The sequence below is a fragment of the Eutrigla gurnardus genome (assembly GCF_963514095.1).
Source record: "Eutrigla gurnardus genome assembly, chromosome: 4".
Classification (NCBI taxonomy): domain Eukaryota; kingdom Metazoa; phylum Chordata; class Actinopteri; order Perciformes; family Triglidae; genus Eutrigla; species Eutrigla gurnardus.
Genome location: NC_139918.1, coordinates 22,888,304 through 22,902,697, shown reverse-complemented (window position 1 = coordinate 22,902,697; position 14,394 = coordinate 22,888,304). Strand labels below are relative to the sequence as shown.

Sequence of the window (14,394 nt, the reverse complement as noted above, 5' to 3'; positions counted from 1 at the left end):
GGACTTGATGATATTGAGATGGTGGTCCATGGAGTCCATCAGGATTAGGGACTACAGATGTTGGATCTGTTACTTCTACTTGTGCTGGCTCATGACGCCCCTGAGGAAATCTTCAAAGCGTGGGGTGGCGGCATCCTTGGCGGGCTCGTCGGCAGGTTCGTCGGCGGCCTTCTCCTCAGCGGCGGCGGGCTCGGCGCGACGCAGGCGGCAGTTGTAGTCGTACTCGGGGTCACAGTCGGGGTCGGGCAGGATTATGCCATCCTTGCCGGGCTTTGGGGCCACAACGCCGGAAGGTGAAGAGAACTTGCCACAGTTGGGGTCGTATGGATGGCAGGAGGGCTTTGCTGGAGCCTTGATGTCGGCCTTGGCCTCAGAGCCAGACTTCACCGGGGTGCAGTCTTTGTCATAGTGCACATAGCAGTCGTGGCCCTCCTTGGTCTTGCCACGGACGCCCAGCTGGGAGCGGACCTGGTTGATTGATTGATTTGTGTTTTTGGGTTCAAAAACAGATGCAAAGCAGATCACAGAGAGCAAACGAAAGCATTATGCAACACCCATAGAATTTCACTACATCATTTAATAAACCAAATGAAAAAAGAAGAGACGTTTAAAAGAATCATTCAACAAGCAAGGTTTAGCCTACACTAGATTAGTCAAAACATTTTAACTTTTCCTAGTAGCAGGACTTCAAATTCAGACCTGGTGCTCGGGCATCTGCGGAGCGGGCCTGCGCAGGGCAGCGGCGGCTGCCAGGATGCAGAACGGGTCGGAGCGAGGGTCGCAGGCCAGGGGGGCAGCCGGAGCCGCGGGCGCGCCCTTGGAGGCGTACTCCAGCACGGGCTTGGTGAGGCCGGACAGTTTGGTGGCGGTCAGGGGGTTGCAGCCAGCGTCAAAGAGAGGGTTGCAGTGTTGCTCTTTGGGGGCGCCCTCTGCAGCAAGGGGAGCAGGACCGGTGGAGGTCGACACGCACAGAGGATCCACTGCTGGGTCACAGCTGGGGTACAGCATGTGGTAGAAGCCAGTGGGGGCTTTGTGGACAAGGGGGGGCATGCAGTAGGGGTCTTTGGGGTCACATTTGAGGGCGGCGTAGGATGGGGCTGGGCCAGGGGCTGCGCGGTAGCCGTAAGCTGCCCTCAGGTGATACTGCAGACACTCCACATCTTCAGAGTTGCAGATCCTCAGCAGCTCAGACTTCTGAGGGGCGCTCAGGAAAGGCTCCAGGACGGGGGCGTAGTAGTAGAAGCCGGTGGGGCTCTTCATGGGCATGGGCAGCATCGGGGTTAAGATGGGGGCTGGCACCTTGGCCGGTGCTGGCTCAGGCTCCACGGCGGCAGCCTTGGGGACGAGGGGGAACAGGCAGTAGGGGTCGAGATAAGGGTTGCACATCCTGACGGCAGCAGACTTGATGGGGGCGGGCATCACCACCGCAGCCTTTGGCTTGCTGGTGGACTCGGAGATGCATTCCGGATCATCGGAATCGGCACAAGATTTGTAGATTTCACTGAGGTGCTTGAGGTAGTGGTTGAACGTTGGGCCCTCCTCTGACCTGTGCTTGTTCTGCAAGTAGGCCATGTACAGACGATCCAGATCCTCAACCTGAAATATTCAGGGGAGAAAGGGAACAAAATGAATGAATGCGCTTTAATTCAATGTGATTTCCATGTCACAGAGAGTGAAACTTAATTAAAAATAACATTCATAAGAGGTCTTTGATGGAGGAGCACTTTAACACAAATCCTCTGAGGAGGAATGTGTCTTTTCAGCTCACACTCTTGAACTGAGTTTCCACTGGGAATAAAAAGACATGCTGGAACATTGCAGTGAGTAATTTAGCCTATTAAAATGGTAACACTATATTAATGCTTTCGTATTGTCATTGTCAAAAGGTGTTTAAATATGTGTTTTTTGGTATAAAGAGCTGAGTAAATCTCTCTAAAAAAAAAAATAACAAGGGAAAAAAAACGTGTTAAAATGCAAACTGTTTGTAAGGAAAAACAGGCTCTGTTTCGTAATCCTCGCTGGGAGAAACTGAATAATTAATGTGAAACAAACTCCACTCACTCCCTCCTGGTTCTGGCTGTCCATGAAGTACTTGTACCATCCCCAGAAGTCTGGCACGCGTTTGAACTGGGGCACAGCTAAGACGGGGACGTTCCTTCTGTTGCGAACCAGCGTCTTCAGGTCCTCGGCGTTCACAACATCAGACACTGCAAGCTCTGAGGGGGGAGGGAGGGAGGGAGGGAGAGGACTAAAGTAAAAGGGTGCTGGAGCCAGAATTTACACATGATATATTCAGTTACTTTTATGTCCTCAGAGTCACAAAGACCTTCCACTATTTTCACTATTTCGATAAGAGTCTTAGTTATGTTACATATTTGTATTTATATGCATTATAGCATAAAAAGTCAATATTTACAGGAATAGTTCAGCATTTTAACAACATGTGTCTATTTGCTTTCTTTCTGAGAGGTAGATGAGAAGATCAATACCACCAAGATCGTGTGTGTGAGTGGTATTGATCTTTTCATCCTCCTTCAGTCATTTAGCAGCTTGTTTGTTTGTGTTTAGTTGTAAATGTGTGTTTTCGAAGCAAGGAACCGGGAGAGTGTTGTTTGTGGGTCATGTGTACAAGATCTACCCTGATATTTCATTTAAAAGGATGGACTACATCACATTGTTCGGTGCTATTTTCTTTCTCCGCAGGAACAATTTAGCCAATCAATACGACAACATCACAGACTGCATCCTCTCTCTCTCTCTCTCTCTCTCTCTCTCTCTCTTCTGTGAGATACTGCCAACAAAAGCTTAACATAACAGTCACAAATGTACTTCTGGCAGAGTTATTTGACTGGATTAGAACTGCGTCTAGCGAGTATTAATCAATTCATCCCCTGAATATGCCTGATGGGATTAATTAGGCTCGTTAATCACTGTTAAATATCAGATTAAAATTAATAGTAGAAATGCCCATTACAGAATCCCAAAGGGCAAAACTTCTTCATAATGTTTTCTTTATATGAACAGCAATACTTAACCCAAAAATATTCAGTATAGTATATATTTTTCCATGAAAATTGACTGTTGAATGATGAGTTGAATGATCCTCGTTAACTGTCACTGATTTAAGATTTAAAGTCCACTCCTCCTTTTAAAGCCTGACCCCTTGACTGAACAGCCCACGTGTCCCACATGCCACATCACAGGTCCTTACCATCCTCCCTGTGCTGCTGCACTGGAATGGCCCCCAGGAACTCTGTAAAACACAAGCAGCAGTCACATTAGCGGGGCCGCTAGCTGACTAGGACCAGATGTTGAGCTTTCTCTCAACATCGGTGAAAACGCTGACCTGCTAATAAGCCCTTGGGTGAACACTGCAGGCTCTGGGGCTCTGGCGCCCTGGCAGAGGCAGCATCCCGCAGATTAAACACCCAATCCTCCTCCTCCTCCTGCAGACCCCCACCCCCCCATGCGTGCTTGGCTTGGAGCCAGGACGGTGGAGCTCCTGCGACTACTGGGGGCCTCCTTAAAGTTACCCTGTAAAACTACAAAGAGTGGGCCCTCACGCAAACCAATTACCAATACACTGTGAAAGTGGAAGGTGGGAGGGAGGGGACATTTCTGTGTACAGACATATGTGGGGGGGTTATTTAGAAGTTTATTAGAGTATGAGAAAACAAGTCAAGTCAGCTGCTTGTGGTGGAAATTTGTGGTCCTTCTAATTTATTAATGTGGAAAATCTCCCAGAGGAGAAGGGATACATGTCTTTTTACGACTCTGGAATGATTTACAGGCTGCTTTGCACATCAGCATGGCACATTATATTAGTTTTAAAGAGATGAAGGTAACGTGTCTCTATAATTCTGTGCCAGAGATTAATATGCCAGTGCTCTGGGATGTAGACAGGATATTAACAACACTGAGGTCATGAGCCCAAAATGAGGAACAAGTTCTCAGGTCCTTTACTTAAGTGGTGGTTTAAATATACTGCATTATGTACTTAAAGGATCAAAGGTAAAAGTATTTGTTATGCAGACAACCAACCCATTTAATTGTTATATTTTTATTTAATATTTAATGATTATATAATGTTCCCGATGTGAAAGCAGGATTTGAGTCAAAGCGGAGCTCATCTTATCTACAATATACTGTATAATGTTATGTAGTTTATATGCAATGTGTCATATTTTATTAACTCATATGTTTTCCATATAAAATATCAATTAGCAGAGTAACTTATAACTATATCTTTTAGATGAATGTAAAAAGTACAATATTTCCTAATCTAGCAGCAAGTCACATAGTATGGAAGCAAAGTGCTTCAATGTCGTACTTCTATAAGCTTGCTAATACTTGGTTACATTCTGCCAAAAACACAAACATATTCAACTAATGCATGTCCAAAGGCAGGAAGATGATTACAAGGGGTAAAAAGAAAATAAATCTGATTTCTGTTACACAAAAAAAAAAAAAATTGTGGAATACTGAGAACTTTGACCTCCTCAGGCCTCCAAAAACCCTTCAAATGAAACAATCTCAGAAGGAAATATCAGGATTTGGTACTGAAAAGCATAAACAGTGAAAAGAGGTTGCAGGTAATTGTAAACGTCATGGTAATTTTCTATTTAATGTTCTGCCTTAAAACTATTTCAGAACTAGAGTTTGTAGAATGTGAACTCCTTCACAGGTTGTTAAATTCCCCCAGAAGACCTCGGTATCTTCAGTTGAATCACCCAGTCCAATGCGTTACAAGTGCACATTACATTAGAATACGTTTGCATCTGTCTAACAACTATATCTTCAAGTGAAATATCAGATGACGTCATAGATACATTTCGAATCAGTTAAAATGTGTAAATCAAGTCTCACCTGGTAGTAAAACCATGGCTAACAGGAATCCTGTGTGGATCAGGGAAAGTGATGGTCGTCCAACACGTGCCATTTTGTTTTTCATGTGCTTCCTGAGGTTAAAAGACAGAAACAATATTCACTGATAATGACATGTTTGAGAAAGCTTAATGAAGTATGAACAGCTGGCTTTATAACGTAATATTACAATTTGACTAGACTCCTTCGTCCCGTTGTTTCTTCAGCAAACTGTTAGATATGGAAATGGAAGACAATGCACTGGGAAGACAGAGAGAGCTTGTATGTAAATGGCTGATGCCCAGACAATAGAGAGGATTGGGGACATGCTGTAATAGAGCTTTCTTTCAGGGATTACTGAGAAAAATCTGACTCTAGTAATGTAGTTAATGCGACTGAACGGAACAATCAAACAGCCAAAAGCTTGAAATGTTCTTCTGTCTGCTGCGTTAAAAAGATTATCTTCTTTAGTTTCAAACCTACACATTTCTTAGACTTTCTCACTTTTCATCCAAACATAATGAAGTTGGAGTTGAAGGCTTTGGCTCAACGAACTGCAAATATATCAACTTTTAGCAACATGCAGCAACCACACCAGTCCTTACCTGCAAAGGTGCTGAAGTTCGGGCCTCCTGTGATCACCTCTGGATCCGGCGGCTCTCTGGATGAAGCTTCTTGAGGGGGCGGGGGCTCCCTGTCACTGTGGTTGTCTGAGCGGTCTCAACCCTTTTACCTATGGGACAGACAGGCAGGGAAACATTTTAAAGGAGGCCCCTTGATCATTAAAAACAAAAAGGCATGTCGTGCGGCTCTGGCATGCTGGTAGGCGCTCCACGATTGGCTCTCGCCCTGCCATCCGAACAACCAATAGGGGTCCTGTAATTAGCAGAGGTGAGCAGCACCACCACCGCTTTCCGTGGAGAAACATTAACAAGGTGCCATTTAGCGCTGTCTTTCTTTCCTCATAGGTTTGGAATTCGGGGGTCAACATGCAAGGTGACGTTGCATCTAAGTCACTAGTTGATTTTGAAATTTGAAATGTATACATGAACAGCTCTGTGGGCACAAACATAAAAAAAAACTATAAGCTGTTAAAACCATGCAATTTGAGGCCTCTGCTGCATAGGAGCAGATTTATGAAGGAGTGCCCTAGGCTATCGAGGTGGTGCTGATAAAATGTTCAGTGGAAACAGGAGAGCAAGAGGTAGACCTGATGGCGCACAAGAAAAAAAAAGGGTATACAACACAGAATCTGGCTTTAAATAATAAGGCAGTAAATAACAATAATAGCCTCCTCTACTCAGCCTGTTTTTATTCCACAGCTGCAGCTGCTGTAAGAAAGAAACATGCATTAAAAGTGTACCGATGGACCTCAATATAAAAAAAGATAACTTCATGCTTTAAAAAATAGTGTCAGTGAGAAAACCAGTACTTGTTTTTTTTTCTTGCACATGCATGTTTTTTATTTGCCTACATGGAGGAAGCTGGAGAGGTAGGCCACTAATGAAGCTGCAGACGTGCAGAGCCGTTACGATCAACATGCCAACACTACACTTTGTTTGGCTCCTCATGCTTGGATTGTGCCACGTAGCCTGAGTAGAATATACAGAAGGCCTGTGCATACGCAGCAGCTTCGGTTTACGATATTAGCATATATTTTGATTCCTATTGTTTCTGAAAAACTGAATCAAAATTCTGCCTCAAACATCTTTTTCCACTTAGTCCCAAATTACTCGTTTTCAACTGTCGTACAGTTTGTCCCCTATATCGGCCTCAGGTAGGGTGCCTGCAATTTCTTCATTTCAGGAACTGGCTGTCAGAAGGCAACAAAGGGTTGTCTTCTACAACTTAAAGCAGAAGTTTATTTCCGTGCATAGAGTAGAATAGAATAGAATGGAATAGAATAGAAAGTTGAGCTAAAAGCCACTAAAGTGTGAAAAACGCTGCCTGTCAAATTGCTTTAGTTGTGGTTCAAATTACATGTCACATACAAATACATCAGCAAAGGATCATGTAATAACAATAATAATGTAAACATTGTTAAATTAGAAGACGAAGAAATATTTAAGCAGAAAAATTTGACTTTTCAACAACTATGAGGCATACTTGGTATTTCCGATGGAGAAAGAAAGACACATGGAAGCATGTTGTGTTTCATTTTCTGATCAGTGCTGAAATCAAATAAATCTCATATATAACATCCCAGACCCAGATTATACAATACACCACTGTTTCAATGCAATTCCAGACTAAAGCTTCGAGTGAATGTTCACAAATATTAATTTGACTGTCAGAAGAGCAGAAAATGTGCCCATTGTGTCGCCATATTGTTCATATAAGTCTGAGCTGTACTTTTTGCCGAGTGCCGATTAGCAAATTAGCATGCCAACATGCTAAAGTAAGATGGTGAATATGATGAACATTACAGCCTCACAGAGTCGCCAGCGTGACCGTACACTCTAAATTATAGAAATAATAAACTAATCCTGTCTAATCTCTTCATTGTCCTGCACACACAGAATTTGGGATTTGTAATAAATAGCGCTCCACAATTGGCATTTCTTTTTGCAGAGAGTATCATTTTTGTTCCTTTGCGTATTGAAAGTTATATCGCGTCGTGTCTGGAAAGGCTAATCATGACTTTCTAAAACATTTTGAATAAAGTCGATTATTTCCTGCTATTACGGACACTTTTGTTAACGTGTTCTGATCCTTTAGCCTGAAAGTGGTTCAGCTTACATGAAATAGTTCTTTGTGTGTAAATGCACAATTGAGCATTGTGAGAATTTTCACCATTGTGTGGTGCATAACTGTTGGAAATGTCTTTGCTGACAGCACAGATCTTTGTTTTGCTGATTCGCTGAACTGCTCTTCAGAAGCCTCTTATATCTAGTAATAAAACCTCAATATGCCCAAACTAGAAACCTTATTTACTTTCAGATCAGTATTCCCATTGGCAGGCTACCGTTATTAAGAAATCCTTCCATGCAATACACACATAGGTTTCGAAATTATTAAAATCCATATCTTACTGACAAACTGAGGATGAAATTTGCTTTATGCTGCATTGCAGAAACTGTAAGTCTCTCTCATATTCTTTATTCAACTTTTTTTGAAGCAGTCTTACTTTTTGACTGCTGATGTGAACTATAGGTGGAGAGCTGCAGCAGCTGCAGCAGTGACAGTTTTGCTTTCCAAAAAACACAAATATTTTATTTAAATATATGTTAGCAGATCTTATTTTAATTGCTGCAGTACTGGAGTTGATGACAGTCACTCTAAGAACCGGCGGATCCTCGAGGTTCCTCATTTACTTTTTGGTTCCGCACTTCATATTCCTGGAATAAACTGCAATACATCATCAAGTTTTTGGATTTAAGATAGTGGGACAGGTCAATAAACTTCTAAATGACCTTATCAATTATCAACTTGGTAAAGGTTGAAAAAGGTGGGAAAGATATAGAAAAACTAAGAATAGTTTTCATTATCCATTAATGTGTTTATGTCTCCAAACAACATAAAGATGTTTCTGGTCACATGACGCAGATATAAGCAGCAAATATTTAGAACAAAGTCATCTTTGGGTTTTTGTGTGAAAAAAATACAAAAGATTAATCGATTTGTCAGTCAACCTATCAATCAATGAATGGTTTCAGCTATACTTTCCATCAATGAGCACTTTAAGGACTCCAAATTTAAATAGTTTAAGGTTGATTTTATAGTGGTTCTTTAAGTGCTATTTAACACAAGTTTGAACATCAATATCTACAACCTGCTGATGAAGATCATGTAATGAGCCTCTAAAAGGACTTTGTAGTGAGATTGTTTTCTCAACTAACAGATATGAATGTATTCCACTGTAATGGACACATTTCAATAAAACATTGTTTCTGTTTTTTATTATAAAAAATGTCCTTGAAATCATTGAGTGAGTTTATATGGAACATGATAAATCTGGATATTCATGATAGGTGACAGGAGATATTAATAAATTCATAACTCTGCCCCAACTTTGTACAATTCATTGTTAATGAAAAGAACACACACTTGCAGCTTCGGATATACAAAATGCTATTTATTGATTTTTGACAACAAAAATACAAGTGGGGATGCATAACTGATGCACAAATATGTGCAAATTCATGACACAACAGAACACAGTCCAGATATAAAACCAAACACACGGTATGTGACTATCACACACTGTCATACAAATAATTAACAACGTTTTAGCAGACCATCAATTATCATATATCATCTACAGCATGTTTGAGGGCGACAGCACATGGAACCTCTGCCCATCACATGTATAATTATGCTCCTAACAGGTGTTCTCCAGCACACCCAAACCTGCAATCCAGGTTAGAAACCGTCGAAGACATGAACGCCATACAGGCTCATAATTTTAACACACCACGTATGAAAGAATCCTTGGGATCTTAAGAATTTCACAACATCTGGAGTCGGTAACAACTTTTTAAGGATGTTTTTTTTTTTTTTTTTTAAAAGAGCCTGAAACTAGGACTATGAAAAGAAATTGTATGTCATTAGACAGTAAATGGTTGGTTTGCTTTCCACCCAAAAAAAGGCAGGAGTGGAGTGAATATCATCTATCATTACTCTGAAGTCTCGGTCACTGGATGTCATCATCATCATACAGATCCTCAAAATCTGTGTAAACAAAAAAAAAACACAATTATTAAAATAAAGTTACATAACAGCCAGACAATGAAACGCCGTATTTTGAAATGTCTCTGCAAGCAAGGCATTTTCTCATAAAGCATTACAGGTTGAGGGGCTTGGAGGGGTGCAGGGTGATAAAAGCAAAATGATCTGGGAATGCACTTGCTGAGCGGGCTTCCTGTGGGTCTGACAGTTTGTGAGGTCAGAGGTCGGCAGCAGAAGTGTATGAACATGCATGGGAATACGTGTGCCACATCCTCTGTTTCTCCGGGTCGCCTTCGTTAAAGGGCCAGTGTGTAGGATTTCAGGGGATCGATCAGCACAAATGGAACAAAGTGTTGTATCACTTAAAACTAAAAATGTCTGTGTTTCCGTTAACTTAGAATGAGAACTTCGTAGGTCATCTTCAGGGAGTCAGCAGTGTCATTCCTTTGGTTCCAATCTACAATCTCACAGCAGGATGCGACTTAATCCTACACACTGTACCTTTACCACTACAATCCAATTTAAGGGAGAATAAACTCGCATTAGTACTTCAACTACTACTGACTTTTTAGGCTCACATTCTTTGTTATGTTTTCTAGAGGTGCAACGATGAGTCGATCAACAGAAGAGACTATTTTGATAATTGATGCATCGTTTTCATCATTCGAGCAAAAACGCCAAACGCTGGCTAGTTACGATTACATAAATGTGAGAATTTTCTTCAATATATATATGACAGTAAACAGAGTAATTTGGGAAAGTATTACTAATATTTTTCACAATTTTAACTTCGGGAAAATAATCAGCAAGCTAATCATCGATGAAAATAATCAATAAAAAGTTGCTACCCCGGCTGGTTTCCTGGTAAAATAGAAATGGAGCCTGCCAACGATGATTATTTTCATTTTCAATTATTCTGCCCCAGTTGTTTAGTCTGAAGCATAAATCAACAGAACCATCACAAATCAACTAAAGTGATGTCTTATCTTGAATGTATCACTAAAATATTTGATTCATGACCACAAGACAACAACACGATGTGTGTTTTTAACATTTTATGTTGAAAAAAGAATGCTGATTCATTTTCTGTCAGGAATAATAGATTGATCAACTAATCTCAGTTTCAGTAAAAAGAAAAAGGGTGAACTTTGAGTGATCTTCCTTGTACTTTTGTGTAAACCTTAAATAGTGTTATATTTTGTGCAGTCTGCAGCCAGTCTCCATAAAGTACACTGTGTGCAGACTTAAACACAAGAATTCATAGTTGCAGTATAGGTTTATTATCCACAGGTCCTCCTTGTGCACAGACTCCTGTTTTAAAAGGTGTCGTCAAATACATAGAACATAGAAATCAGACAGCATGTCAGCTCATGACAGAAAAACATGTTAAATAAAGCCTTCACAAAAAAAAACAATAGGCATTATGTACAATGAAAGACAGGTAAGCTCAGGTGACAAAATTCCTTCTGCCATGTTGGAAATCCTGGGACAAAAGGTTTCTTCTCAAAGTCACATAAGCTATTAGCCAGAATATGTGAGTGCCCAAAGGAGCACGGGGACATTATCCCAAAATGTTGCCACAAAGTTGGAAGTACCTTTTTGTCCAAAATATCACTGTCAAGCATTTTGATTTTGTCAACCCATATTAACTGAATAACTGAACAGTTATATCACATCACCCTATTTAAAAAGTTAAAAGGAGTTTAGTAGTTGTAATGTATAAATACATGGAATCCAGTATTCATACTGGATTTTAAACATGCATGCACCTGATACTACACATCATTTTCCAAAGAGATCAATTTTACTTGCAGCAGCAGTCTGATTATACTGCAGCTTCATGTTTTAAAAACACAAGGACTAAACCTGAACCATTCAAAAATTTAAGTTATTATTCCAACTGCTGCTGCCTGAATATTTCAGTGGAAATTAACACAAATTGTCACTTTTGGGACTGTGAAAGGACTGAGCCACTGATTGTTTAAAAGAATGAATATTTAAAATGCCTTTAGAAATGCAGGCTAGGGGAATGGGAGCTGCTTTCTACACATTTGGAGATGGTTAAGTGGCACACATCTCTATCAGAAGGGAATAAAAAAAGCCTGCCACCATAAATAAGCCTCATACGAAGCACATCTACACAGCTCCTGCTGAGAAGTCTGCGTGGAATCTGTCGCATATGGCGAGAAGTCATGGCCGTTTGATGTAGCTGCGCCTCGGGACAAGAGATCACACTACATTATAAAACACAGTTAGTAAAAGGGGGGCCGGGGGTACAAGGAATGTTTTGGGGCCAGTAAAGGGATTTCCTGCAGTGGAACCAGCAGCGCTCTGACGCCCAGGAGTGAATTAACATCATATGCTAACAGATTCAATCTGCCCTGACTGACTATTTCCCATTTGAAGATGACTGACTCCTCCTCCTCAATTCACTTCAGATTACCTGAGCAGCAAAATTAATTTGCATTAATACATCTATTCGTAATAACCTGTGAGAGGATCAGTACAACCAAAAGCTGTGTCAAGGCTCTGTCTTTTAATAAAGACACCACTCAAAAAATTAATACAAAGGTCAGAGATACAGCGACGCTGCATGCTAGAGTCAAATCGACACGTTAGATTCAAATTCTGGGAGAATTTCGTCAAAACTCTACATGGCTGCAAAAATCCAACAACATTTAACTAACTAACTAACTAACTAACCCACTGACTGACTGACTAACTAATCTCTGTAGTTTTTGTTCATATCTGAGGGTCTGAGTATCTGAATGTGACTCACCTGTCTTCTGCTAAATCTTATCAAATACCTACTTAAAAACATTCACTTCCTGAAAATAATTTGTAACCCAAACAAAAATGTCAGACTCCAATGCATACAATGCTCAGCAGTCTAAAATCCAAAGTTTGAAGGTACCAAAGTGGCAGAAAAAGGAAAACTGAACAGAGCATTTCAAGTATCTACAACATTCAATCGTGCTATAAAATAACCAGTGGCACCACCAACCGCACTACCTGGCCCCCAACTCCTCCCAGATGAAGGCAATAACTGGAGTAATAAACTTTGTCATCTCCAGGCAGACGAAGCGTTGTTGAAATGCTGGACACGCACCCAGTCTGCAGCATTTCAGAGAAAAATGTATCTTTGGGGACCACCCAAGTGTTATGTCTACCCATTATTTAGTATTGATGTGAAAATATATTTTGGGCACTTGGCTCATAATTCTGTTATTTCATGTAGAATATATTGAATAATTGAAAATCTTAGATAAAATGTGACTGAATCTTAGATAAGTGATTCAAATTAGCTATGAACTACTGTATATTACATTTTTGCACGTCATTTGTCTGTATTAGTATGTCAAATCATAGTGCGTGGGTGTATTAATTATCTGACAAGGACTTAGTAGTAGATACACAGCTCATACAATGCTGTCAGATAAAATGGAGTCAGTGCAACAACATTAAATAAGTATTTCCTCAATATTTTATGAAGGGTTGAATGATTGATAGTGTTGTTTTTGCTGTCGAGAATCTCAGTCTTCATTGTGAAAAAAGTAAGGAATGGCAAGTTGCATGTAAAGGAAGAAGGAGTTTACCATTGAAGAAGTCTAAGTGTACTGCCTTTTCATTGGCAGCCAGGTCCATCAGCAGTCCTGTGCTTCCCCCAGCCTGCCAGAGAACAAACACGCAGCTCAGAGCCACACATTCAACCAGAAATACAGCCAGAAAACAGTCAATTAAAACTGCTAATACATACATTTGCTGTTTCCTTGAGCTATTTTTATTCCAGCCTGCAAACTGCTTGTCAATCCAAAAGGAAGCTATCAGTCACATTTTGTTGAGTTTATTGTGGATGTATTTTTCATACTTTTGAATATTTGAAAAAAGTACATTTATAAAATTAACTAAGATACTGCAAAATACTGCCGTATCAGCTTTATTGGACAAACACACATTAAAGGATTTTTTTACTCCGAATCAAAGTGGTTCTCAATGGATTCACACAAGTGTTTATACTGTGATATGTGCTATCGTCTGGGTTGGTTAACATATAACATGACACAGTTGCCAAGGCAACAAGCTTAAGTTATATTAACATTAGCGTTATTAATATTATCTTATTATTTTATTATTATTTAGTTATTATCCGTAACTTTCGGCAGTTAAAGTCAAACAGCCACTTGACTCTGACGCACCTTGGCCGTAGAAACGGAAATGACGAAGGCGTTATAACGAACAACTAATGTTAGTTGTTACAGCTAACTAACTAACACGCTTACTGTTTACATGAGCAGCTAACTAAGCTACCATGCTAACGAGCTAGCCAGCTAGTTGTTTAACAAACCTCATCCAGATCCACGTACGGTCCCGCGCCCTCCGGGAACATCTCATCCACTGCTGGTTTCATGGCGACGGTGGAGTTTGACTGATCCTTTAATGGCATCGAGGAACAAAACAACGAGGTCTTATCGCCAAATATGCATCAAATTATTAGCCAAAGAAGCTACACACAGCCAAGTTAGTGCGTTGCCGGGTAAAAATAAAGCCGACGTGAAAGTCGAGCGAAGACACAAAGGTTCCGCAGCGACTTTTCAGGTAAACTTAGATGGTCGTCGTTAATTTAATACACACGCTTATTTAAATGTGTGTGGTGTTTTATTTATTTATTATGCTTTCCTAAGGGGCATTTGAACTATTGGAAAATGCTGCCAAACTACATATTTATATATATATATATATATATATATATATATATATATATATATATATATATATATATATATATATATATATATAAAAAACAACATGCCTACAAGATGTGAAATTCATATTTGACATACTTCAAACCTTTAATACAGTTTG

General features: G+C 40.3%; 2 protein-coding genes across 2 annotated transcripts; both read right to left on the bottom strand.

Annotated features, from left to right (window-relative positions):
* Positions 1–60: 60 nt before the first annotated feature.
* and2 (actinodin2) lies at positions 61–4,954 on the bottom strand. The gene is made up of 5 exons (XM_084007644.1): positions 4,867–4,954; positions 3,212–3,253; positions 2,062–2,216; positions 700–1,596; positions 61–468 (listed from the first exon to the last, which is right to left on the bottom strand). Exons 1-5 carry the CDS (start codon positions 4,949–4,951, stop codon positions 76–78), a joined length of 1,572 nt encoding a protein of 523 aa, XP_083863770.1. The 5' UTR covers positions 4,952–4,954; the 3' UTR covers positions 61–75.
* A 3,969-nt stretch (positions 4,955–8,923) lies between these two features.
* Positions 8,924–14,086, bottom strand: LOC311012018 (COP9 signalosome complex subunit 9-like). The gene is made up of 3 exons (XM_084007281.1): positions 13,877–14,086; positions 13,128–13,200; positions 8,924–9,534 (listed from the first exon to the last, which is right to left on the bottom strand). The coding sequence occupies exons 1-3, from the start codon at positions 13,973–13,975 to the stop codon at positions 9,497–9,499; spliced, it is 210 nt and encodes a 69-aa protein (XP_083863407.1). The 5' UTR covers positions 13,976–14,086; the 3' UTR covers positions 8,924–9,496.
* Between the last annotated feature and the right edge of the window lie 308 nt (positions 14,087–14,394).